At 51.9% G+C, this 27,503-nt stretch overlaps 1 protein-coding gene across 1 annotated transcript; it reads right to left on the bottom strand.

The window, feature by feature from the left end:
• Positions 1–562: 562 nt before the first annotated feature.
• CCNE2 (cyclin E2) lies at positions 563–11,832 on the bottom strand. Its single transcript, XM_054167312.1, has 11 exons — positions 11,715–11,832; positions 11,513–11,621; positions 11,289–11,348; positions 9,230–9,381; positions 7,799–7,934; positions 6,311–6,457; positions 4,877–4,972; positions 3,413–3,547; positions 2,573–2,684; positions 1,739–1,893; positions 563–920 (listed from the first exon to the last, which is right to left on the bottom strand). The coding sequence occupies exons 1-11, from the start codon at positions 11,726–11,728 to the stop codon at positions 819–821; spliced, it is 1,218 nt and encodes a 405-aa protein (XP_054023287.1). The 5' UTR covers positions 11,729–11,832; the 3' UTR covers positions 563–818.
• Positions 11,833–27,503: the final 15,671 nt, after the last annotated feature.

Genomic DNA, 27,503 nt, shown 5'->3' with positions numbered 1-27,503 from the left:
GCACTGCCAAAGCACAGCTCCACACTTCAATACTGCTCCTAGGGTGGGAGTGGTTGGGAAGCACCAGTGGCTCACCTGTTCCCCAGCTCTCATGTCCATTCCTGCTAGCTTGGGCTTACAAAGCAGAACTCCTCCTTCAGGGCTGTGCTGCTGCTTCCAGTTATGGATGCTTCAGCTGCAGGGCCTGTGGCTGTGCTCTCACTTGAGGTCAGCAAGACACTAGAGCTGAAGTTTTATGGCAGCCCTCAAAGGGCCACCTGAAATGCAGCAGCCTGCTGTGGAGCCAGATGTGGCTGCAGGGCTGGCTGCAAGGGCTGAGTGGTTTCAGGAAAGGCAGCTGCTTGCCCCTGACCTTTGTGCTGCTGCACCTGAGCTCCCTGGGGCTGTCTGCCTTTCAGCTCTAACCTTAACAAGGAAAGGAAACAAGAGGAGGTAACACAAGCTGCCATGAAGGTCACCTGGAGGGCTGGCCCAGGTTTGCCACCGAAGCCGAGTGGACAAACTCTGCCACGAGGCTGTGGTTTGGAAAGTTCTTGAGCTCTGTGAGTGAGGAAGGGTCAGACTTGGACTGAGTTGTGTCTGAGAATGGGCCAAAGTAGTCCAGACTCCTGTGCTAGCAGGGAGGGACTTGGTCTTTTTCATCAAGTCTGTCAGGAGGACACCAGTCTCCATTTCCAGCTGCTGCTCTGGTTGCTGAGTCTTCTACTGCCTAAGCCTTGAATAGCAGTAAAGAGCATGAGGTCACCTTTAGTGTGGTCTTGTTCTGAAGCACCAAGTCCTGTCTCTGGCACTGTTCATCGTGGCTGTGGGGCCAGCTTTCATTTCTTCTCTGTACTTTTGGGAGGGGTTATTATTCCTCCTGTTGACACAGGTGATAACTGACCTGGGGCAGTGGGGGTTACTCCACTGTTCACTTCTTCCTGTGTAGTGGGGGGGGAGAAGACAACAGTTAATACCTGTGCTGACAACCACCAGCATGCAGCAGTGCTTTCTCTGCTCACACAGTTCAGGTGCTGCAGATGTGGGATACTGAGTAACAAACCAAGGTGCCAGGGCCTTTGAGACATCACCAGTACTGCTCCTCCCAGTCTTGGCCTGGTAAAGCACATTTAGGTTATGGCAAGACCAAGCAGGAGCCAGAGCCACTGACCACACTGCTTGAGGTGAGCCAGACCACCATCACAGGATGTTAGGGGTTGGAAGGGACCTCTGGAGATCTTCCAGTCCACCCCACCCTGCTAGAGCTAGAATCCAGCACAGGTCACACAGGGCTGGAAAGGCTCCTGAGAAGGAGACTCCACAACCTCTCTGGGCAGCCTGCTCCAGGGCTCTGTGACCCTCACAGTGAGGAAGTTCCTCCTCATGTTGAGGTGCAACCTCCTGTGCTGCAGCTTACAACCATTGCCCCTTGTCCTGTCCCAGGGTGCAACTGAGCAGAGCCTGTCCCTGTCCTTTCCTGACCCCCAGCCCTCAGACATTGATCAGATCCCCTCTCAGTCTTCTCTTCTCCAGACTACACAGTCCCAGGTCTCAGCCTTTCCTCATCAGGCAGTGCTCCAGTCCCTTCATAATCTTTGCAGCCTTCCTTTGGACTCCATCTGGCAGCTCCCTGTCCCTCTTGAACTGGGGTGCCCAGAGCTGGAGGAGTAGGAAGATGCTTGGCCACCCTTCAGCACCTGGGGAGGAAGAGTGTGCAGTGCCGTCCTCTGCCTCAACAGCAAGCACCCAAAGCACTTACCAGCATGTCCAAGTAATTTGTGTGGGTCTGGATGTTATGTCTGTCTTCTGCTGCAACCTTCTTGAAGCTCTTCAGCTTCACAGGGACTTTCTTTGCCACGTTCACAAAGGGACCCATCCATTCTACACACTCTGAAATGCTGTCCCAATCTAAACCTGGAGGGTAGAGCACAGGACTTTTGTCTTTAGCCATCCTGGAGGTGCAGAGTGGTCAACAAGAAACCATTTTAGACCCAACACTGAGCAATGCTGCAGGGAAGAATTCAGGAGCTCCCTCCCAGAGACTGCTGCTTACCAGGGGAGGATGAAGGGAGTCATAGTTTGGGTCACAGACCCCAAAGGACTGGGACAGCAGTGTAGTACCTCAGGCAACACACAAGGGCTGAGCTTGATTGTTTGGGCTTTATTATTAGGGGTTTTTCCCTGCTTTCTAAGGCTGGTAGAAAACAGCACCAAGGCTGAGTGCTGCTGACAGCCAGGGCTGACTGCTTGGTAACACTTAGGGGAAAAGGCAGCTAATGATCCCCAAGACAACTGGGAGGCCTAGAGCAGTGTGAGCCCCAAAGCAAGAAGGGTAAATGAATGTGCTGCATTTCCTGAACCAAGGCTCTGCCCCTGCCCCTCCCCGGGCTCCCCCAGCAGCTTCCTTCTTTCCTGCATCTTTGTAACACCCCAAACGGTGGAAGTGAAATTGGCCAGGCCAAACCCAAGCCCAGAACAGAAGGCACTGCTGGTGCTCCTGCAGCAAACCAGGGCACTCCCAGCAGCCTCAGACAGTTAACAGCTTCCAGAGCTCCCTGCCTGGCAAGACCCAAGCTATACAAAGGCTTCTTACCTGAAGCTTTCCTGACTACTTCAATTGAGGTATAGTGGCAGAGGGCTGCAGCAGCTAGTGTCCTGTACTGGAAGTCCAAAGAGTTCACATCCAGAATACACAGGTCTAAAAGCTGGGGACACAGAAGGGTGGAGGAAATGAGCATTACAGGCTTTAGCAAGAGGATACTCCCAGGGCAGTGCTTACAGCAGCCCTCCTCCAGGAGAAGGTGGCAGAAATGGCATGGCCCTGCTTTAACTTTTGCACCAGTGGGTCTCAGAGAGGTGCTGCAAACCACTTTGTGAGCAACACACAAAGCACTCTGCCTGCACAGACTGAAGCACACCAGGAAGCTCTTGTCTTAAAGCATCAGCCAGCAGCTCAGTGGCTGACACCAGCCTACTCTTCAGGAAGCCTTTCTGAGGCTGGACACACAGCACCCTCCTACAAAGAAAGGCAGAACCACAGCAGTTTCTACACAGTCAAAACTCTGCTCAGGCTCTTGGGGAGCTACACAAGACACAGTTGCAGACAGTGGGGGTAGAAAGCAGCCAGCTGTCCAGAGGCTCTCTGCAGCTGTGTGCAGAACTCTGATTAGGCAAATAAAATCACCCAGAGAGATTTATTATTCCAGTGTCCAAAAAAGCCTTCAAGCAGGCAAGAGCAAGGAGAGAAGCAGCAGATGGGTTCCCCCCCTGCAGTGGAGCATGAAGCTCTGGGGCAGAGTCAAGCTTGCCCTTTCCTTAACAAAGTTAACAGGTGAGGTGAAACAAGGACAAGCAGCCTGGAGTGGCTTTGGGGACCTTCAGTTGTGCTGCAGCCACTCCACAAACCCACTTCCTGATGCAGTTCACCACCTACCTGTGCTATCTGAATGAATTGTTCCTGAGAATACTGAGGTAGCAGCACTTCTGGAATGTCCTTCAGAGCATCCACCTGAAGGTAGAGGTTCAGCCAAGAGACAATTGTCACTGGACACAGCTCCCATTTTAAAGCCTGCAAATAGTAAACACAGTTAAGGACCTGAAACCATGCAAGGGTAGTTCTGTGCTCCAAACTGTTTCCCCACTCCTCCCCTTGCCAGTTTGCTCAGCTTATTGCACAGCTCCTCAAGAGACCCTGAGGAGTATGTGCAGTTTCAAGGAGAGTCACTGCAGAGTGCACCCTGCCTGCTCTTTCAGCAGCCTGTAACTCCAGGCAGCACAAACAGGTACCCCTGGAGGATGCCACTGCACAGATGCAGACTCTGTGCTTTCAGAAGCTGGGAAATGAGAGCCTTTCCCCAAGCCTTCAGGCTAGCTCAGCTCTCTTAAGGAAGGCTACAAGTGGAAGGAGTTCTGTGAGAGGAAAGATGGACCCCTTCCACTGAGTAGTGCCACCCCTGCAGGCTTCCTGGGCAGCAAAGGACCCTGGCAAGGGCAGTACATTACAGTGACTGCTTTCTGGTCTGCCCCACAGGAGAAAGCCCTTCTCCTCAGACAGGGGCTGCAGTGAAGTGCACATGCAGTGCACTGCACTGCACATACAGTGAAGGCTTGGATCTTTGGCAGAAACAAGGACAGAGATTCATAGAATGGTTTGGGTTGGAAGGGACCTTCAAGATCACCCAGTTCCAACCCCCCTGCCACGGGCAGGGACACCTCCCACCAGACCAGGTTGCTCAAGGCCTCATCCAGTCTGGCCTTGACCACCTCCAGTGAGGGGGCACCCAGAACCTCCCTTGGGCAACCTGTGCCAGTGTCTCACCACCCTCACTGCAAAGAATTTCTGCCTAATCTCCAGTCTCAATCTGCCCTCCTCAAGCTTCAATCCATTCTCTCTCATCCTATCACTACAACTCCTTGTCAAAAGTCCCTTCCTGGCTTTCCTGTAGGCTCCCTTCAGGTACTGGAAGGCTGCTCTAAGGTCTCCCTGGAGCCTTCTCCTCTCCAGGCTGAACAGCCCCAACTCTCTCAGCCTCTCCCCACAGGGGAGGTTCTGCAGCCCTCTGATCATCTTCGTGACCCTCCTCTATACCTGCTCCAGCAGCTCCAGGTCCCTCTTATCCCGGGGACACCAGAGCTGGAGGCAGTGCTGCAGGTGGGGTCTGAGCAGAGCAGAGGGGCAGAATCCCCTCCCTGTGCTGCTGCTCTCCCTGCTCTGGCTGCAGCTCAGCACACAGCTGCCTGCTGGGCTGCCAGGGACCATTGTTGACTCATGGAGAGAGGTTTTCCATCAACTGACACCCCCATGTCCTTCCCATCCTTTCTAAAGCAAGTGGGTGACATTGAAGTGAAAGGCTCAGCTGGGCAGGCTTTCAAGCAGCAAGCTGAGCAGAGGTATTACCTTTAACATGATGAGCTCCATCCTCACAATGTCATCTTCACTGCAAGCACCATCAGTGACATAGGCAAACTCCTGTATTTTAGGAGCATAGATTTCCTTTGGAGAGAGGGAGAGGAGAAGTGAAGCTCAGAGGTCCTTGCAACCCTAAGCAAGCCTGAAAAGATCACTGGCAAACACTTTTCAGTCCATAGTGAAATGCTAACATTGCCTATGCTAGCAGAGGGGTTTGCCCATGAAGGACTTGAAACTCACAAGGCGAGGAGCAACTCAAGCCAAGCTACTTGCAGCAGGACAGGTCAGGCTGATTGTGGCTCTCAGCTTTGGGGGAGACAAATGCTGAGCAGCCAAGCAGAACACCTTGCTTCCTGCTCAGCCATCCCATCTGATGGGGAGCAGACATGGTCCCAACTCTCCCAGAGCCCACTGCTGTCAGAAGTGGCTTTGCTGACCCAGGCACCTGTAGTGCCAGTGCTGCTGGCACAGATTCCTTCTCTTTCAGAAGACAGAGCAATGCTGAGGGAAACTCCCACTGCAGCTGGCAGAAGCCATGGGGAAGAAGGGGTTAAAGACCTTTCCCAGCTGGGGCCACCTAGCTGCTCCTCTGCTGACAGCCTGTGCACTTTCACAGGCCAGGCAACTGCACACTGCTTTGGCTGTAGGAGCAGCAGCCAGCTGGGGTGGGATTCCAAGCATGAAAATGGAGTACCCCAGATTCCCCTCTCAGCCTGGCCTTCCACACAGAGGCCCACTCTTGGCTTGTAGGTGCAGCACACTGTCACCCACCAGCATCACTGCACTTCCAGAGGAGACCACTCTGGGTTTACTGCAATGTCAGCCTGGCCTACAGCGGAGGGAGGCCGGGGCTTGCTTTTGTTCACACCCACTCCTGAGGCTGTTTACCAACAACTGCTGCGTGCTTGCAAGAAGACAAAACAAACCCAGCTCTCCCTGGCACACCTGCATGCCTTTGAAGTTCATGCTGTCTCCTTCCCTGCTGCTGAGCAAAGGGAGGACAGGGACTGCACACCAAGAAATTGACAGCCTCAAGCTGCGCCAGGGGAGGTTCAGGCTGGAGGGGAGGAGAAAGTTCTTCCCAGAAAGAGTAATTGGCCATTGGGATGCCCAGGGAGGTGGTGGAGTCACCATCCCTGCAGGTGTTCAAAAAGGGACTGGATGTGGCACTTGGAGCCATGGTTTAGTTAGTCAGGAGGTGCTGGGTGATAGGTTGGACTGGATGATCTCTGAGGTCTGTTCCAACCTTGTTGATTCTATGATAACAATTTCCCCTTCTGGCCTTAAGTGTTGCATGACCACCACTGAGTTCAGCAGACTCAGGCAGCAGAAGTAAGGCTCTGTGATGCTGTGAAATGTCAGCACTGCCTCTTTAGAGACTCCAAACTTCACAGCCTCCTCCCCCATAGCAGAGCTTCTTACCTCCAGTTTGGAAGCAATGAACAATGAGGTAATTCCTATGAGCTGGAGCATGCTCTTGTTAATGTTCTTCTGTGTCAGCATGAATCTATCAAAAAAGTCTTGAGCTAGGTAGAAGGTTTCCCTGTGGAGTGCATACACCTCACATACCTGCAGGAGGACAAAGAGAATGCAGTTTGCTCTACCCAAGGCCTGTGTGCACACATGGAGGCATTCAGGCTGGAACAGTAACACAGTTTTTCCTCTGCTGCACACACCCAGTGCTGCACAGCTGGCTGTGTCAGGATGCTGTGGTTAGCATCATGAGACTGGAAGAAGCTTTTTCCCCATCCTCCCAACTAAGCACAGATTGGATGTGATGCATTTGTAACCCTTTCCAAGGGTCCACATCAAGACCCTTCAGCTGCCAGCCAATGATGCAGGACTTGCTTCTACTCTTTTCATTACAAAAAGTCACTAGTAAATCAGCAACAGCATCAGGGGCTGACCTTTAAGAGCTCTTGCCATCAGACAGGGCCAGGCTGGTAAGCCCAGTGAATACACAGAGCTGTGAATTCAGAGCTCCAAACCTAATCAGTCTCTAGCAATTGCAATACAGATGTCTCAAAGAGATTCCTCTCCCTCCCTCTGAGTACTGTGGCAAGTGAGGTCTCTTACAGGTTCACCTACAGAACACAGCACCACCCCAGGATTGCAGAGCTGCTGCTGGAGACCCTGGGAAGATGAGGGTGCTCTTAGAAGTCCCAGAGGGCCCACAGTCAGTGAGACCTCCCAGCCCAGTATGCTTCATGAGCTAGCAGTGCCTGCCTTCAGCAGTTCTTGCAGGGGCCATCTCTTCCAGACCATCTCAGTTTAAGAAAGCACATGGTGAAAGTGCTCTCCAGCCTGCTGGTAAATGCAGGGGTAGCCTTCTCCTCCTCAGGCCTCCCCTCTCAGTGAGGGGAGACCTCATCACTCGCTACAGCTACCCAAAAGGAGGTAGGGGGTTGGTCTCTTCTCCCTAGTAACAAGTGACAGGACAAGAGGAGATAGCCTCAAGCTGCACCAAGGGAGGTTTAGGTTGGATCTTAAAAGAACATCCCTCCCTGGAAGCGTTGTGAAGGACTAGCACAAGCTCCCCAGGGAGGTGGCTGAAGCCCCAGCCCTGCAGGGGTGTCAGAGAGGCAGAGATGTGGTGCTGAGTTTAGCCCCAGCCTCGATTGCTTGGAGTGGATGACCTGCAAGGGCTTTTCCAAGCTAAACAATTCTGTGCTTCCTTCCAAGTGCAAAAATCCAGTACTGTTGCTCATTGCCCTGGGTGGAAGGTTCAGCAGCCCCTGCCAGGGGAGGCCTGCCTGCAGCTCACCCAAGAGCAGTAGCCTGGAAGCCTTTTGCTGCAAACTAGTTTGGCCGTTTGTCACCCCTGTGCATTTTGCTGTTAGACCCTCATGAAAAGCTGGGCTCTGCTCCATCACCAGCATAACACACAGCACAGTCAGCAAGAGAACACACCTCCAGGAGCCAGTCCAACAGGATTGATCTCATGTGAGGCTGCAGGCTGGAGTGGAGCGACGTGAAGTGTTTGCAGTGAGCGTATCTGTTCTCCTTCTTCAGGATGTTGAGCCAGACATCTTTGGAGTTTCCCCAGCTATGGAAGGAAGTTACACAAAGCTACTGTTAAGCTGACATGCCCCCTCACCAAAAGGAGGAGAAAACCAGCACTGCTACAGAGAGCAGCCAAGGTACTCATCTAAAGCACCCAAATGGCTAAGGGAAGCAGAAAGAGAAAAAGCTGCTTGGGTCAGCTCCCTCCCTCCCTCCCTCCCTCTGCAGAAGGGAAACCTTCTCCAAGTGTGACTGCACCAAGCACACTGTGTTGGTGCTAGCAAGTTACCTGCCCTGCAAGATCACCACACTCTTGTTTGCCTATTTGTACACTTCCAAGTTCTTAGAGAAAACTTTCTCACTTTCAGTAGCACTGAAAGAGGTTTTTAGTTTAACCTCTGAAGCACTTAAGAGTCTCTGCCATAAAAGGGCAGCTCTGAAAGGCAAGAATTATCTGCTGGAAAGCAGCTCTCCAGAGAAAGACCTCAGAGTCCTGGTGGGCAGCAAGCTCTGCATGGGACAGCAATGTGTATTTGTGGCCAAGAGGGCCAAGGGCATCCTGGGGTGCACACCAAGCAAAGTGTGGCCAGAAGGGGTAGGGAGGGTCTCCTCCCCCTCTACTCTGCCCTGCTGAGACCACACCTGGAATACTGTGTCTAGTTCTGGGCTTCCCAATTCAAGAGAGCCAGGGATCTGCTGGAGTGTCCAACAGAGAGCTAGGAGGATGATTGGGGGACTTGAACATCTGTCCTGTGAAGAAAGACTGAGAGACCTGGGGCTGTTTAGTCTGGAGAAGATTGAGAGGGGATCTGATCAATGTCTGTAACTGAGGGGTGGGTGTCAGGATGAAGGCGATCTCTTTTTAGTGGTGCTCACTGATAAGACAAGGAACAACAGAACAGGTACAATCTAGAGCACAGGGGGTTCCACCTCAACAGAAGAAACTTCTTTCCTGTGAGGGTGACAGAGCCCTGGAGCAGGCTGCCCAGAGAGGTTGTGGAGTCTCCTCTGGAGACTTTCAAAACCCACCTGGATGCATTCCTGTGTGGCCTGCCCTGGGTGATCCTGCTGTGGCAGGGGGATTGGACTCAGTGATCTCTAGAGGTCTCTTCCAACCCTTAACCTTCTGTGCCTCTGTGGTGTGTTTAACAGGAATGGGGCAGGGGGAAGCCACAGAACTTGCATCTCTGTTTGGACATCAAATTGTGTGGGATGAAGATACAAGTAGAGGCATGGGCTGAGTGCTGCACACTTAAACTCCACACAGCTTCAGGTTTGACTACAGTAGTTCAGCACATTTGCTAAAGCACAATCAACTGCTGCAAATGGTAAACTTACTTGAGCTCTGGCAAAGGTGATGGATTTATGAAGAGGTTTCTGAACCTGTATTTTTTGAACCTGGAGAAGTCAGTGGTGACTGGGTCCTTGTGAGGAGTTTCAATAATGATGCAAGGTGAGATGCCTCCTGTTATTGTGGGTGGCCAACAGCTCTGCAACAAGAACAAGGTATCTCTTCAGGGCTGATTTTATGGAGGGAACAGGAAAGCCAAGAAGGGGATTACAGTAACAACAGCAAATGTAACCTATCAGAGCCCTTCTGGAGCTCAGCATCCCTTCAAGTACTGAAACCAAGACAGAGATTAAATACCAGCAAAGCCTTCTGCAGTCAAGATGGAGCAGGAAGAAACAAATCTGATAAACAGGCAGCTGTCTCTATGAACCCACAAGTCACCCATCCACTGTTGGAGCTGCTCAGTACATAAGGCAGAGGTACTCACCACCACAGCACACTAGGTTGCTGGTCCTATCTACTTATCTTCTCAAAGGGAAAAGAAAGGAGAGGGTGGAGGTTCTGCTGTATCTCAGTGGAAATTCAGCAACTTGTTATCTTCCAGCTAAGCACTCCAGAGAGGAGCCACCCACCTCGGCTCCAGAGCTAGATACCCACTGAGCAACAGCTGTGAACTCTCTCTCAGCTTGCCAGTGCCAAGTATGGGATGCGATGACTCCAAAGGAGAAGTGCACAAAGCTCATGCAGCAAGCTTCAGAGAAGCAATCCTAGAGGATGTTAGTTAACTCTGCACCTTGACTTGCTAACACTTACTTGGCTGTACACAACCAACACAAGTAAGGAGGTATCAAATGCATGGAGCACACGCAGCACTGTAATGGCTGCCAGCCTTCAAAATGGTGACACAGAACTCTCTGCTCTGTGGAGTCAGAGGGGGATCCCATTCACAAAGAATGGCAACATCTGCCCCTGAGCACAGACACTCTTCTTGTATCTGCTCCACAAGGTAAACAACCAATGATTTCCTCAGTGTATCCAAACCTATTTATAGCCAAAGTACCCCAAGGCTGATGTTAGATGTTCCAGCAGAACTGATCTTAACAGCACACACCTAGGAGGAGAGGAAGACCTTGCTGCTCCTCTCCTCTGATCCTCACGGGCCAAGTCCCACTCCTCACTGCTTTTGTCAGCTTTGATGCTTGTTGGACCTTCTGCTGAGTCAATTCAACTCTCTAACCTGGCAGAACATTAACTTTTGCTACATGTTAAACCTGCATACTGCTTCCCTGGGTGAGAGCCGAAACTGGAACAACACAGGGCATGGAATGCACAGCCAGCTATCAAGGAAGGAAAGACAGAGGAGCAGGGTTTCTCCCCTTCAGCAAAAGCTAGGTTGTGAGACACAGCTTCACCCCAAGCACAGCTGCTGACTGACTCTACATGGCATTTTTCCCCCACACAGAGGTTGCAGAGCCAACTAACTTCAGTCAGGAGAGTTTTGCTTCACCATGGCCGGTGCTCTCACCTGCTTTACACACAGCAAAGCTGCAAGCCAGACGGTTTGCAAAGGCCAGTCACATCATTTCACTAATCCACTCTAAAATAAACAACTGTAAAACCCCTCACTTCGTTTAGGAGTAGCTTATATCAGTTAAAACAGATTCCAAAGCCAATTCCAGTAATCAAAAGGACTGTTACATTAAAGAAGGCCTACACAGGGATGAGTCGTCCTGGCTAAATGGCTGTGAAACCACACCCTGAGTTGTAACAAGTGCAATGATCTTGTTTCAACTTGCCTCTAGGCCTTACCTGCTCTGGGTATGAAATGATTCTGAAACATTTGGGTTTATTCATGCTCTTATACCTAACCTCACCCTGCAGTGGTTTCCACAGGGAAGAGGCACTTTATCTGCAACAAAGCCATGCGTGGAAACACATAAAGAAACAGACAAAAGGATGCTAAAGGGCTGAGCTCCCACTGACCAAAGGGAGACACTTCCCCTCTTCAGTGCTTTCTGGAGTGGAACACACAGCTTCACACCCATCAGCATAAACCCAGACAGACTCCTTTCACCTAGTTTGAACCAGCATTCAGGATTGAATTACCTTAATCTCATATTGATGTTTTTTAGCTATTTTCCCATCTTCTCTTTTCTTAATCTCCTGCTGAGAAGAGAGACACTCATCAGTAACACTGCCAACGACCAGCACACCCTTACTGCTGCTCCTGCCCCCCACTTTCTAACTCAGCAGAGTCAATCTTCTCCCACCCAAATGCACTGGAGAACTCTCCATGTTATTAAACTTTTCAAGTTGCCCAAAGTGATCACCTCTGCCGTTCTCTTTTTCCTGGTTTGGAGATGTTCTGGTGCCTGCAGCTCTTGTGGGGACTCTTCTGGGCATGACAGTGGCTGCTGCTGCTTGGCTTGCAAACGGCTACTGCAAAGAGCAACATGAGACTGGGCATTAGGAGAGCAGCAGTTGTTAGATGTACACAAATAAGCTCAGTGTATGATGATGCCAACAGCTTACCTGCGCCTTGACATCTTTGGGTTGCAAGAGCTCTACCTGGATCAGAGGAATAAAGATAAGCTCAGTTAATGTACTCTCAAGAAGCTAGAACCAAGTTCTGCACCTGGCAGCATGAGACACCACAAAGAGCAGCATGGTTTATGCAGATGAAAGAGAAGGGCACAGGTATTCTACTGGTGTGAGGAACACCTGAGTAGAGGACATCTGTGGTACATAACCACAGGCAGCTCTACGTCCTGTGGGGGTTTACACTGCTAAAGAGGATTACAGAGAGATGTCCGTGTATGCTAGCGCTCAGTTTGGCTCTGGGTAGCTGGGCTCACCTTGACCAAGAGGAGAGCAGTGAGGGGGCGGGAGGAAGCCGTAGAGGGAGATTTCAAAAGCAAGAGGATGTGGTGGGGGTGGGGTGTGGGTTCCCTAGGGCCCTAATCCCCCCACACACTCCCTCTACATCCAGCACACCGCAGACACCGGGCACCCCCCACAGACACGCGTTTTGCCAGTGCAGCAGCTCCTTCTGGGGGGATTTCGGCGGCAGCCCCCCACACCTGCCGGGATGGGCCGCGCAGAGCCGGGCCCGCCCGCCCGCCGCCTCCCGCGCTCCCGCCGCGCGGGTTCCGCGCCAATTTGCAGAGAGCGGGGAGGCGGCGGCCTGCGCTGCGCCCGGCCGGCGGGACGCCTCGGGGCGCAGCGGAGGTCAGCCCGGGCTGGGGGCAGCGCCGCTGCCCGCCCTCGCCCTACTCTCCCAAAGGGGCCGAGCAGCCTCCTGTCCCACTCCCCTTCACGGTCGGGGGGTGCTGAGGGGATGCGTGAGGGGGCAGGGAGCGGGGCAGGATCGCGGTGCCCCCTCCCCCGCGCTCCCGCCTTGCTGCGAGCCAGGCTCCCTCCAAAACCTGGGGGAAAAGGCGCGGGGGAACCCTGGCACACAGGGACACCCTCCCTCAGTCGGGAGCAATCCCGCAACGGGAGACTCCCTCCAGCGCGGGCTGGGACGGGGGCAGTGCAAGGACAGAGGGCTGGGGGGTCCACGCCAGGCACCCTCCCCACCGAGCCCCTGCCCTGAAGGCCGGGGCGGGGGCGGCCGGGACCCGCCGGGGTGGGGTGAGCGCGGGCCGGCAATCGGGGTCAGCCCGCCAAGCGGCTCAGCCCCGGCTTCCCCACCCCCACCGTGCCCGGCTCCCTCCAAAACCTGGCAGCCCGCCCCCCGCCACCCCCACGGGGCTGCCGGCCGCCGGGCGGCCCCGAGGTGGGGTGGCGGGATAGGGGGGGAGGCGATGGCAGGTTCCCGCCGACACCCTAGCCCGCCGCGCTGCCTTCCGCCAGCGGTGCCCGCCCGGACCATCTCCCCTCGCAGTGGCTTCCCGCACAGCTCCCTGCCCCCGGCGGGAGGGCACCGCAGGGACGGATGAAGCTGTGCGCGGACACTCACCCACAACCCTCCTCAGCCACTCTCCCTCCAAAACTGCCAGGGCGGGCAGCCGGCCTCCCCGCTCCCGCCCGCCGCCCCGCGCCACCTCATAACTCAACGCGACTGCACCCCTCATACCGGCAATGAATCTACCGGTACCACCGCCACCACCACCGCCACCACCATCATCATCATCATCCCCACCACTGCCAATACCACTACTGCTACCATCATCATCACTATCGCTACCATCGCTGCTGCTGCTGCCACCGCCGCCGCCCCCCATTCTCACTAACAGGACCCTCTCCCGCCACCCCCGCGCACCTCTGCCGCTGCCGCCCGGGCCGCGCTGCTCAGCTGGCGCCGGCGCCAAGTCGCTATATAGCGCGGCCCGGGCCCGCGCTGCGCATGTGCGAGGGCGGCAGACAGCTCCCCTGCCCGCCCTCCGCCAGCGCCCGCGCCCCGCTCGCCCCAGCGCCGCCCCTTCGCCGCGGGGCCGCCCCAGAGAAACCGGCAATCCCGCCCGCCACCGGACACCCCCCTCGTCCCACCTGCCCACTCAGGTTTCCTTGGCGGAGGCGTCCCGAGAGAGCGGAGAGCAGTGCCGGCAGGAGCGCTGCCAGCATGCAGAGAGAGCCCGCCCGCTGCCCCGACCGCTTTCCCCTCACCGCCGTCCCCTCGCCGGCGGAGCACCTCCGCCACAGTCATCCCGATCGGCCGCATCAAGCCGCGGGCCCACGCTCCGCCGGGGCAGCCGCTCCGCCGGGGCAGCCGCACGCGCCGCGCACGCCGCGCGCCCGGCAGAGCGCCGCCGGCCCGCCCCGGGGCGGGGCCGGCGGCCGCCGCCGCCAATGGGAGGGCGCCACTCCGCGGCAACGTGCAGCGGGCGGTGGAATGTAAACACGGCCCCGCCACGCGCGCCCCGCCCCGGCCCCGGCGCGGGCCGGCTGCTGCCGCCCGCCAGCCTCAGGGTAGCCGGCCGCCGGGCCGGGCCGGGGTCGCTACCGGCAGCCCCTGTCAGCCGGCACGCGTTCCCCCGCCCCCACCGCTACCCCTGGCGGGCGCGGGTGTCGGCTCTCAGCCCCTCGGCGCCATCCCGTTTGTACCCTCTGGCACCGGCCTCCTGACGTACCCGCGCCCCACTGCTGTAGGAGCAGTTCCGTGCCAGCCCGCCTCAGCCCGCCGCCTGATGGGTATCACACATCTCCGCGCACAAGGATGGCCCCCAAAGGCACACAGATCTGCGGGGGGAAAGAAAGGGGATGGGCCTCCCCCTCTAAAACCTCCCCCTCCAAACCCTTCTCTTTCTGCCTCCATTTTTGCAGCGTATTTAACCAAACAGAAATTCATCCCAGCGGAAAACAAGACTCCGTAGAGCACAGCCTCCATAGCCTCCCACGGGTGGCCCTGTCCCCTGCCCGGTAGCTTTCCACATCGGCCATGCTCACAGCCAGCCCTCTGGAGCCCAGAACAGCAGTGCCCACTGCCTCACCTTCCCTTTCTGAATCAAGAGAGGATGCTGAAGCTTGCCCAAAGTGCCAGGCACACCTTGGTCACCAGTAACGTCACAGAGCGGTCTGGGTTGGGAGGGACCTCCAAAGGTCACCTAGCCCAACATCCTCTGCAGTAAGCAGGGACATCCTCGACTAGATCAAGGGTCATGTGGAGTTTGCTTAATAAATATCCTAAAAAGTGAACAAACAAATCCACACTCCCCCAAATGCAACCAAACCCCACAGCACCAGGCACTTACAATGCTGCCAGCACACACTTGATTTCTTTACAACACCCACATGGAGGCAGGCAGCTAGCTCCTCAGCTCAAGGCAGGGCACCTGCAGCTGCTTTGCTGATGAGAAACAACTTCTACTTTCCCTCCCCTCTCCTGCAGTGCAGGGCACAGTGCTGCAAAACAGCACCCAGAGAAGCTACAGCTGCCTTCAAGCAAACTTACCTCACCCTCACTGTTGTTTCTTTTTCACTTCTGCTTTTTCTTTTCCCAAATGTAATGCTATTAACATGTAAACATGTTTGGGTTTTTTTCCCCCCTCCAGATATGAATTATAGTCATTAAGCATGATAAACCAGGTTTTTGGGTGATTAGCTTCTCATAGCTTTGCCATTTTAAAAGGCAAGAGAAAAAACAATGCAGGCAGAGAAGTTATTGTATGGTCACTAACAGTTGTTTAATAGGTCACAAGATTTGGCCAGCAAGGGTCATCTCTTGACCATGGATGTTTACAGAACCTGATGGACTGGGAGCAATCACAGAATTATTGAGGCTGGAATAGACCTCTGAGATCATCCAGTCCAGCCTATGACCTAACAGCACCACCTTGACCAGTCCATGGCACTAAGTGCCACATCCAATCTGTCCTTAAACACCTTCAGGGACAGCAACTCCACCACCTCCCTGGGCAGTCTATTCCAGTCTCTAATTCCCCTTTCCCTGAGGAAGTGCTTCCTAACATCCAACCTAAACCTCCCCTGGCACAGCTTCAGGCCTTGCCCCCTCATCCTGTCACAAGTTGCCTGGGAGCAGAGTCTGACCCCCACCTGACCTTCAGGTAGTTGTAGAGTGTGATAAGGTCCCCCCTGAGTCTCCTCTTCTCCAGGCTGAACACCCCCAGTTGCCTCAGCCTCTCCTCATCAGACTTTCCCTCCAGCCCCTTCCTGAGTCTCATCACACTCCTCTGGGCCTGCTCCAGCACCTCAAGATCCTTCCTGCAGTGAGGGCCCAGAGCTGCACACAGTGCTGGAGGTGAGACCTCACGAGTGCCGTGTACAGAATCACATCATGCAAACTTCCTGCACTGCAGATGTGCAAGATAGACACTGCAGTTACCCAGCCTCTTCAGCTCTGCTAAGCATCCCATGTCCAGTTCTGGGCCCCTCAGTTTAGCAAAGATGTTGAGATGCTGGAAGGTGTCCAGAGAAGGGCAACAAAGCTGGGGAGGGGTCTGGAGCACAGCCCTGTGAGGAGAGGCTGAGGGAGCTGGGGTTGCTTAGCCTGGAGAAGAGGAGGCTCAGGGGAGACCTTCTTGCTCTCTCCAAATCCCTGAAGGGAGGTTGTAGCCAGGTGGGGCTTGGTCTCTTCTCCCAGGCAACCAGCACCAGAACAAGAGGACACAGTCTCAAGCTGTGCCAGGGGAGGTCCAGGCTGGATGTTAGGAAGACATTCTTCCCAGCAAGAATTCCCATTGGAATGTGCTGCCCAGGGAGGTGGTGGAGTCCCCCTCCCTGGAGGCATTCAGAAAGGGCCCAGAAGTGGACACAAGACTCAAGGTGTGGCCTAACCAGTGCTGAGCACAGGGCACAATGACCTCCCTGCTCCTGCTGGCCACACTGTTCCTGATGCAGGCCAGGATGCCATTGGCCTTCTTGGCCACCTGGGCACACTGCTGGCTCATGTTCAGCTGCTGTCAACCATTCCCCCAGGTCCTGCAGCAGGTCCCTCAAGTACTCTCTGCCCCGACAGCAACTTCCATAAATTTTCATCAGCACAGAAAACAACAACAGTAATAAATAATAAACCCAGAATTGCCCAGAAGCTGGTGTGCAGTAAAAATTCAGCTGCAGACAATGAAATTAGGATTTGAGTGCAAACTAACACGCTGCCCTTTGGATGTGGTGACAAAATTGAAGTGACTTAGTCCACACCGGGACACTTCCAACCCAGCTGACACACAGGACATCCTCTTCCATTATGTGGATGCCTCCTGAGGGGGGATGAGTACAAAAGGGAGGTGTGGGGGTTTTTTAGAGCTCCTAAAAATACACTGCAACTGCTGAGCAGTATTTGGGCTGGGATCTAGTCAGTTCTTTTAGAGCAGTGGATCTCATTTGTTTGCTTTTGTCTTGTTAGTCAGGGGGTGGTGGCTTTGGGGCTTCTTTGGTTGGTGGTTTTGCTTTGGTTTAGTTTGTTCCCCTTTTTTTGTAATTACCACTCTCAGATACATTACAGAGGGAAAAGAAGGTGGGAATTACAGAGCCTTCCTCACAGGTTTACACAGCTGAGGTCCTTTTTCTTGGTTATCCTGTCACGGATCCCTGTGAAGTAACCCAGCATCTATCAGGGATCTATAAAGCATAGATTGAAAGCCATGAGGATCACAGAACCACCAAATGAACTAGGTTGGAAAAGACCTTTGAGATCATCAAGTCCAACCTAAAACGAATCAATCTACTTACTGAGTGTACTTTACACTGCTCTTCTCCCAGAGCTTCTGCATCCACCTGGTTGTTCCCAAGGATAGGAGCAGTAGTTCAGCACGAACATTTGCAGCACAGCTCCGCTGTGATCCAGGCACAAAATAGCACAGAAGATCACACTCTGCACTCCTACTTTGTTGCAGTAAATATTTTGCTATCACTGTTTGCTTATGCTGTTAGGCTTTGTCCTTTTGACTCACAACCGTGTTGTCAGGGCTGTTCTGTGGCTTAGGGGAAGGGAAAGGCTTGCTCCAGGATGAACAGCTCTGGTGAGGCCATACCTTGAGTATTGGGACCAATTTTGGGCACCTCAATACAAGAGAGACATGGAGGTGCTGGAGCCAGTGCAGAGGAGGGCAAGGAAGCTGAAGAAGGGCCTGGAGAATAAATCTTGTGAAGAGAGACTGAAGGAGCTGGGGATGGTTAGTTTGGAAAAGAGGAGGCTGAGGGGAGACCTCATTGCTGTCTACAGCTACCTGAAAGGACCTTGTGGAGAGGTTGCTGCTGGTCTCTTCTCACAGTGATAGAGCAAGAGGAAATGGCCTCAAGCTGTGACTGGGGAGGTTTAAACTGGACAGTAGGAAAAGTTTTTCCCAGCAAGAGTGGTCAGGCATTGGAATGAGCTGCCCAGGGAGGTGGTTGAGTCACCAACCCTGGATATGTTTAAAGGTGGTTTGGATGTGGTGCTTGGGGCTATGGTTTAGGGGTGGACCTTGCAGAGTAGGGTTAATTGCTGGGCTTGGTGACCCTGAGGGATTTTTTCCAACCTGAATGTTTCTGTGAGCCTCATTGTGAAAACAATGAAGAGGAGTTCTAAGCCTATTTATTGCAGAAAGGCTCCAGCTACACCGCCTAAGCAAAGCACTGTTAGAGCTTTATACCCCACTACAGAGGAAGTTGCACCCTTCCCAAACTTTATAGATATACTTTTAAATTGTTACTATTTTTAACCTTTTTTTCCCCCCCCTATTGAACAGCATGGGATAACTTGGAACCCCAGGAGTTCAAAACCTTTGGTTTCTGTTAAAGCCTGTAATATTCTGCTACTTTCCTACTTGTTTCATTTCAGAGATTTTTGAAACAAGGGCATGCTCCAGTTAAGAAGCATTCATATTTTGAAGACCTTACAGGAGTGACTACTCTGGGGGCTGTTTTCTGATCTGGTGTGGAGAGAGCCTAGATGTCCTAAAGGACCTTGTGGAGAGGTTGTGCTGGTCTCCTCTCACAGGTAAACAAGAACAAGAGGGATTGGCCTCAAGCTGCCACTGGGTAGGTTTAGACTGGACAGTAGGAACAGTTTTTTCATGGCAAGAGTGGTCAGGCATTGGAATGTGCTGCCCAGGGAGGTGGTGGAGTCCCCAAGCCTGGATGTGTTTAAAGGTGGTCTGGATGTGGTGCTTGGGGATATGGTATCACAGGATCACTAAGGTTGGAAGAAACCTCAAAGATCATCAAGTCCAACCTGTCACCACAGACCTCATGACTAAACTGTGGCACCAAGTGCCACATCCAATCTCCTCTTGAACACCTCCAGGGATGGGGACTCCACCACCCCCCTGGGCAGCACATCCCAATGATGAACGACTCTCTCCATGAAGAACTTTCTTCTCACCTCCAGCCTAAACTTCCCCTGGCACAGCTTGAGACTGTGTCCTCTTGTTCTGGTGCTGGTTGCCTGGGAGAAGAGACCAACCCCCACCTGGCTACAACCTCCCTTCAGGGAGTTATAGACAGCAATGAGGTCTCCCCTGAGCCTCCTCTTCTCCAGGCTAAGCAACCCCAGATACCTCAGCCTCTCCTCCAGACCCCTCCCCAGCCTTGTTGCCCTTCTCTGGACATGTTCAAGTGTCTCAATGCCCTTCCTAAACTGAGGGGCCCAGAATTGGACACAGGACTCAAGGTGTGGCCTAACCAATGCAGAGTTCAGGGGTACAATGACTTCCCTGCTCCTGCTGTCCTCACTGTTCTTGATGCAGGCCAGGATGCCATTGGCCTTCTTGGCCACCTGGGCACACTGCTGGCTTATGTTTAGGCAGCTGTCAATCAGCACCCCCAGGTCCCTCTCTGTTTGGCAGCTCTCAGCCACTCTGACCCCAGCCTGTAGCTCTGCCTGGGGTTGTTGTGGCCAAAGTGCAGCCCCTGGCACTTGGACTTGTTGAATGCCATCCTGTTGCACTCTGCCCATCTGTCCAGTCGGTCGAGGTCCCTCTGCAGAGCCCTTCTGCCCTCTAACTGACCAACATCTGCTCCCAAATGGTTTAGGGGTGAACCTTGTAGAATAGGGTTCTTGGTTGGACTTGGTGACCCTGAGGGTCTCTTCCAACCTGAATGTTTCTGTGATTCTTGCTGTGATTCTGTGAAGAACCTATTAGCTAAAATATAGCATAGAGTAAACCTTTTAGTCACAAGCTTGTGAATATGCTTTTCTAAGGTTAATATCAGCAACAGAGAGCATAGGCAATGACCAGCTGTTGATAAGCAGCCTGTATGATAATCAGATCAAACAGTTCTAACAGTTCTATAACAGAGGAAGAAAACATCAAGTCGATGTCAAGAGTAAATTAATGTAATACCCCTTACAGTCTGCAGAGTCAGGGCTACAATCATGTAGCACGATACAAGGATTTCTCCTTTGGCTCTTAAAACAGGGCCAGGGAGAAGCAGAATCACAGAATGTTAGGGGCTGGAAGGGACCATCCAGCCCAGCCTCCCTGCCAGAGCAGGATCACCCAGGGCAGGTCACCCAGGAACTCATCCAGAAGAGTCTTGAATATCTGTAGAGGGAGACTCTCTGGGCAGCCTGTTCCAGGGCTCTGTCACCCTCACAGGGAAAAAAATCTCTCTTCCTGTTTCCATGGCACTTACTCTGCCTCAGCTTCCACCACTGCCCCTTGTGCTGTCCTTGGGCATCACCCAGCAGAGCCTGGCTCCAGCCTCTGGGCACTCACCCTGCACATCTTTATCAACAGCAATGAGGTCACCTCTCAGGCTCCTCCTCTCCAAGCTACAGAGCCCTCAGCTCCCTCAGGCTCTCCTCATCAGGAAGATGTTGACTGCCTTCATCACTGTCATGGCTCAGTGCCAGACTCTTTCAAGCAGTTCCCTGCCCTTGAGCTGGGGATGAGTTACCAACCTTTAGAGCTGCATTCTGCAGATGCCATCACTCCCCAGCAGTCATGAAGCAAAGCAAGAGACCACATCCTTCTGGCTCTTGTGAGTATCCTCTTTACATCTCCTGGAGGTGAAGTACCTTTCTCAGCAGTAAGGAGCTTGGCACAAACCATGGCTTGGCTTGTCCTGGCAGTTCTTCTACGCAGGAAACACCTTATCCATGTCCTGTCAAGAGAGCCACAGCCTTTCCTCTACATGAACATTTAAAATCCCACATTCCACACACCAAAGGGCTTCACCTTTACAGTACAACCTTAGGGTTGATCTCCTGAGCAAAGCTCACAGTCACACCCTGGGCTAAGGACAGCATCTCTGCAGTGACAAATAGCACCAGGGACTAACAGCCAAGCTTTGAGTCTGCCTTCACCTGCCCAGATGTTGGATCTCCTGGCTGCAGCTCAAAGAAATAACAAGATGCACCTTCCTCATGGCTTGCCAACATGGGGTAGGGTTAGGGGTTATGGTTAGGCTTTAGGGTTAGGCCATTAAGGTTAGCGTTTGGGGTAGAGTTAAGCCATTAGGGTTATGGTTAGGGCTAGTATTAGGGTTTAAGGTTAGGTTTAGTGACAACATTAGGGTTAGGATTACAGTTTGAGGTATGGTTAGGTTACTAGAGTTAGGCCATTAAGGTAAGAGGTTAGGGTTTAAGGTCAGAATTAGGGTTGGGGTTAGTGTTAGTGACAACATTAGGGTTAGGGATAGGGGTAGGTTATTAGGGTTAGGCCATTAAGGTAAGAGGTTAGGGCTAGTGTTAGGGTTTAAGGTCAGAATTAGGGTTGGGGTTAGTGTTAGTGACAACATTAGGGTTAGGGATATGGGTAGGTTATTATGGTTAGGTCATTAAGGTAAGGGTTAGGACTAGTATTACAATTTAAGATCAGGGACAACATTAAGATTTGGAGTATGGTTAGGCCATTAGGGTTTGGGGCAGTATTAGGGTTTAAGGTCAGAATTATTGTTGGGGTTGGGGTTAGTGACAATATTAGGGTTAGGAATAGGGTTTGGGGTATGGTTAGGTTATTAGGGATAAGCCTTTAGGGTTAGAGCTAGTTTTAGGATTTAAGGTTAGGGTTAGTGACAACCTCAGGGTGAGGATTAGGATTTAGGGTAGGGCTAGGTTATTAAGAGTTAGGCCACTACAGTTAGGGCTAGAGTAGAGTTTAAGGTTAGGATTATAGACAACACAAGGGTTAGGAGCAGTGTTTGGGGCAGGGTTAGGTTATTAGGCTTAGGTCACTAAGGTTAGGCTGTTAAGGTTTAGGAGTTATGGTTAGGCCTTAGGTTTAGGGTTAGATTTTAGGGTTAGGCTGTAATGGTTAGGGGTTTGGATTGTTAGAGTGAGAGTTCCCCAGTGTGTTCACACTGATTTGAGCCTTTAAAGGCATATTTTGCTTTGGCTCTGAGGAGGTTTTAAAAAGCCCTAGTCAAGGAGGCTTTGGAAAATGTCCAGCCCAAATTAAAAAGCTGCATTAAGCCTGAACTAAACACCCCCAGAAGGAGCACTATCAGTGGAGCTATGTTAGCTTATCTGTAAGGATAAGATTATAGAGACATAATTGGCTAAACATTCTCCTGCAGCATCCTGCACGGCTCTCAGCGCAGGCTTGCTGCTTTGATAAATGCACAGGTCACAAAAGCTGCCTTTGACAAGGACAGGGCTTGCTCAGTGCTCACTCTGGGAAGGTGGAAGCTTTCTTGCACAAATTCTTTTTCCTCACTGCCAGTCAAATAGCTCATTTTGTCAACCAGTTTCTTCAGTGGGTGAAAACCAAGTCAGGGACTACTTGCAACAACTGAGCCCAGCAAGTCTGCATCCAGTGCCTGTGCAAGGCCACTCTCCATGATCTTTGAAAAGCCAGAGATCAAAATCTCTGGTGCCTAGAGGAAAACAAAACAAAACCCACAGAGTTTCAGAAAAAGCCAAAAGAACAACTTGGAGAAGAGCAGTGAACCTTTTCCCTCCATTTAAATGGAATCTCAAACATTTCAGCTTGCACCTATTGCCTTTTCTCTTTCCATGAGGCACCACTAGACAAAAAACAAACAGTTCTCTCTTCTTTAGTGCCTCATCAGATGCTTATACACTGAGAAGATCACCTCTGAGCCTTAGCCTCCCCCAGTTGTTTCAGTCTTCAGACACATCTGTGTCTCCTGTACCGAGGAGCTCAGCACAGCACACAGCATCGAGATGTGTCACACCAGCACAGTGAAGCAGGCTCATCTCCCTGTGCCTGCTGGCAGCACCCTTCCTCCTGCAGGCCAGGAAGCTTTTAACGAGGCCACAAGGGTGCAGTGCTGGCTCGGCGTGGTGCTCACCACAGCCCCCAGGGCATTTTCTGGCTGGTGCTTTCCACCCGTTGGCCTAAGGTTATTTATCCTCCAGGTACTAGACTCCACTTTTCCCCTTGTTGAATTCCATGAAGTTCCTGTGAGCCCTGCTGAGGTCCTTCTGAGGGGCAACCCAGCCCTCTGGTGTATAAACAGCTCCTGTCTTCTGCAGGCTTGCTGATTGTGCAGTCTGCCCCAGGATCCAGGTCACTAACAAAGGTTTTGAACAGTGTGAGATGTGGCATTGATAGGGGACAAAAGCAGCAACCAGCCTCCAGCTAGGCCTCACACAACTGATCACAACCTTGGAGTCAGTTCTCACCACAAGTGCTCCACCATCTGTTTGCATTCATCATCTTGGAAGGATGCTACTGGGGCAGCTTGAAAAACCTTGCTGCAGTCACAGGATCACAGAAACAGTCAGGTTGGAAAAGACCCTCAGGATCACCAAGTCCAACCATTAACCCTACTCTACAAGGGTCACCCCTACACCATAGCCCCAAGCACCACATCCAAACCACCTTGAAACACATCCAGGCTTGGCAACTCAACCACCTCCCTGGACAGCTCATTCCAGTGCCTGGAGGTTAAGGTATTAATCATTGCTCTCCCCTCATCCACTGTGCCAACCATGGAATTGCAGAAGGCTATCACTGGGTAGTCAGCCATGCTTTCCCTTGCCTGAACCCATTCTGGCTAACTCTTAACCCCCTTCTTTCTTATTCATGTTTGGAAACGGTTTCCAGGACCATTTTCTCCACCCCCTTCCCATGTAACCAGGGGAGGCCATCTTGTAGTTCCCCCTATTCTTCTTGTAGATGGGAAGGACATTCACTCTCTTCCAGCCCATTCCAATGACGAACAACTCTCTCAGTGAAGAACTTTCTCCTCACCTCCAGCCTAAACTTCCCCTGGCACAGCTTCAGACTGTGTCCTCTTGTTCTGGTGCTGGTTGCCTGGGAGAAGAGAGCAACTCCCTCCTGGTTACAACCTCCCTTCAGGTAGTTGGAGAGAGCAAGAAGGTCTCCCCTGAGCCTCCTCTTCTCCAGGTTAAGCAACCCCAGATCCCTCAGCCTCTCCTCACAGGGCTGTGCTCGAGGCCTCTCCCCAGCCTCATTGCCCTTCTCTGGACACCTTCCAGCATCTCAATGTCCTCCTTAAACTGAGGGGCCCAGAACTGGACACAGGACTCAAGGTGTGGCCTAACCAGTGCAGTGTACAGGGGCACAATGACTTCCCTGCTCCTGCTGGCCCCCACTATTCTTGATGCAGGCCAGGATGCCATTGGCCTTCTTGGCCACCTGGGCACACTGCTGGCTCATGTTTAGGCAGCTGTCAATCAGCACCCCCAGGTCCCTTCCAGCCTCCAACATTCCAGATTCTCAGTACTTGTACCTACCCCACCTGCATGGGGTGCTTGGGCATCAGGACTGAGACTGACCCAAGCCCCCAAAAGAAGAGAGAGTGAGAGCTTTGAATAGGCCATTTTTTGTTTTATTGAGAGCTCAGATGGTATCTCCCTGGGGTGCACAGAGCACACCATGAAACCCAAGTACAGAGGACTGCTTTAGTAAATACAGACTGGTTAAGCAATGCTACTTTTTTTTTTGGCAAAGTGCTGTATTTTGTCTGTTTCCAGCTTGTGTTCAACTATTTAAACCAAAAAAAAATAAAACCCACCCCACCCAAGAGCCAGACATTCTTCCATTATCCAAAGGACTGCTACAAAGAGAGAAGTGGCTCTGGAGAGAAGCTGCCATGTATGCATAGACTGATGTACAGTATTGATCCTTACTGAAATGTCCCTTTTGAATCTTCAAGTTTGCTGTGTAGAAGGCACAGTTTTAAAATGCAAAACAAACCAACCCCAAACCCAACCCTCCCCCCACACCCCCTAAAATCTGTCTATTGACCAATACATAAGAAAATACAGTTTCAGCAAGATTCATTGATAATCAATCAGTATGAGACAGTGCAAGGCCTCCACTTTTACAAGGAACACACACACACACTTGAATACAGCTCCAAAAACAAACCCCAAACCCCAACCAGAAGCAAACCATATAAAAAGCCACACAGCTCACTACCAAAACAGCAAAACCAAACCCCAATCTAATTTGCCCAGCAGCTCCAGGCAGGACAACAGGGCTAGACCAACAGCAAATGTGTAAAACAAATGTAGTAAAAAAAAAAAAGCAAAGCAGCCCCACAAAAGCCATTGCTGCAGTACTCATCTCACACAGTAACATGGTTTCCAATATTACAACTTGAGAAGCACAGCTTTGTGCAACACAATAATGTTTATATCCTGAAAGATATAGGTTTTCATCACCAGAAAGTCATCTAGTAATGTAGTATTAAAAAAAACAACAACAGATCAGTCTCTCCCAATGCTAGGAGCAGTCTAAACTTGCATTTACTTGCCTGCTGAGAAGAACTGACCAAGGCTCTCACTGTACTGCCTGGGAGCCTTACACTCACAGCCCCATCTCCCTCTTGAGAGTGAAAGGATTTCTGCCATCCTTCCAACGTGGGGAGGTGGAGGCTCCATCTTCCTTCATTTCACTTTAAGAAAATTAAAGCTGAAGGAAAGAAAAGTAGTTACTTTTTATATAAAGAAATACAGGAAAGCACAGAATTTTCCTGAGCTAGAGAAGTTGGCAGTGAGGAGAAGGAAGTTTAAGCTTGGCAAAAAGTTGGAGTGATAAAAGTAGACAACGTGAGGGAAGTAAGAGTGGAGATCTTCAAGGTGAGGCTTGACAGGGATGGGTGACCTGACCTAGTTGAGGATATTCCTGCTGACTGCAGAGGGGTTGGACTGGATGACCTTTGGAGATCCCTTCCAACCCAGACCATTCTATGATTCTATGAGCAAGTTGAGGATGTCCCTGCTGACTGCAGAGGGGGTTGGACTGGATGAGCTTTGGAGATCCCTTCCAACCCAGACCATTCTATGATCTAGTTGAGGATGCCCCTGCTGACTGCAGAAGGGGTTGGACTGGATGACCTTTGGAGATCCCCTCCAACCCAGACCATTCTATGATCTAGTTGAGGATGCCCCTGCTGACTGCAGAAGGGGTTGGACTGGATGAGCTTTGGAGATCCCTTCCAACCCAGACCATTCTATGATCTAGTTGAGGATGTCCCTGCTGACTGCAGAGGGGGTTGGACTGGATGAGCTTTGGAGATCCCTTCCAACCCAGACCATTCTATGATCTACTTGAGGATGCCCCTGCTGACTGCAGAAGGGGTTGGACTGGATGAGCTTTGGAGATCCCTTCCAACCCAGACCATTCTATGATCTAGTTGAGGATGACCCTGCTGACTGCAGAGGGGATTCATAGTATCACAGTATCAGTCAGGGTTGGGAGGGTCCACAAGGATCATCTAGTTCCAACCCCCCTGCCATGGGCAGGGACACCCCACACTAGATTGGACTGGATGACCTTTGGAGGACCCTTCAAACTCAGGTGATTCTATGAAGAGATGAGAAACTGGTGAAACTGCAGCTGTCTGCACACAAAGCAGAGTATTTGGACCACAGAAGAACTGCTGCAGGAACACAGTCATGTACTGCTGAAGAAGAGTAGTAACAAAATCTGGTTTGGAAACTCATCATGTGACCAATTTTGTTTTCCTTCCCCTGTCCACATGAAGTCAATGTGTCTTCAAAAGCAAACACACAGTAGTGCATCCAGGAAAGCACCTCTTGCTTTCATACAGTTTCGACAGCCCTAACTCATCCCAGTGGAGCAGCACAGCCATGGGGAAACTGAGGTTAGAAATGCTGTTCCCTGGACCCTAAACATGTTCCACAGCTCCAGCTGCAGAATGTACAACAGTACCAACCCACAGCAAGGTCAGTCCAAACCCTTGGGGTTTTGCTTCAGGGACACTGAAGCATTTGGCTGGATTTAAAACACACACTCCATAGGTCTGGCATAATTCACATTATTGATCCTGCCTAATTTCAAAGACTCCTCACACTAATTTCTGTATAAGGACTACTGGAAGACATAGTTGAGTGTAATGTTAACATTTGAATGCCCTAGGCACTAAACACAAGGGAAAACACAGTGTCACATTGAGCACTGACAGGAAGGGGAATAACACTTACATTTCCTCCTTTCTTTCAGTGCAGATTTCTTCCTCCTCCCCTCCATAGCCATTTCATCTACTTCCCAGATTGAGCTATCAGGGTTTGGCATGTCATGTGGCTGCACTGTTTCCAGGTGAGCTTTAGTTGTTGTTAAGTGCTTGCCGACTTCCAAGCCAACTTTGCTCCCTGTTTAAAACAACCCTGCTCATTAGTTTTGAATGGCTTTTCTTTTCCTCTTGGCCCACAGAACTGCTATTGTTCTGCTATGCCGGGAGATCAACCACTGCTGATGGATCTCACCTTTTAGAGACCCTGTCATCACTGTGTTTAGCTCTCTAAGACTGTTTTTCGGCATCCTTTTCTCCCTGCCACACACTGCCCTTCATTTCCAGTCACAATTAAACACAGACTTCATCTTCATAGATTAAAAAAGAGAGCTAGGAGAACTTCTAATAAAGGCTTCCTTCCGGCTACTTTGGAGCTATTCAACCTGTGAATAGGAGAATCTAACAGCAATTAGCAGCTCAGAAACAGCCATCCATCAGCCCAACTTCTTCAAAGAGCAGTCAGCT

The sequence above is a fragment of the Dryobates pubescens genome, chromosome 14, assembly GCF_014839835.1.
Source record: "Dryobates pubescens isolate bDryPub1 chromosome 14, bDryPub1.pri, whole genome shotgun sequence".
Taxonomy (NCBI): Eukaryota; Metazoa; Chordata; class Aves; order Piciformes; family Picidae; genus Dryobates; species Dryobates pubescens.
Note: the sequence above shows the minus strand (reverse complement) of the source record. Positions and strands in the feature narration are given on the sequence as shown.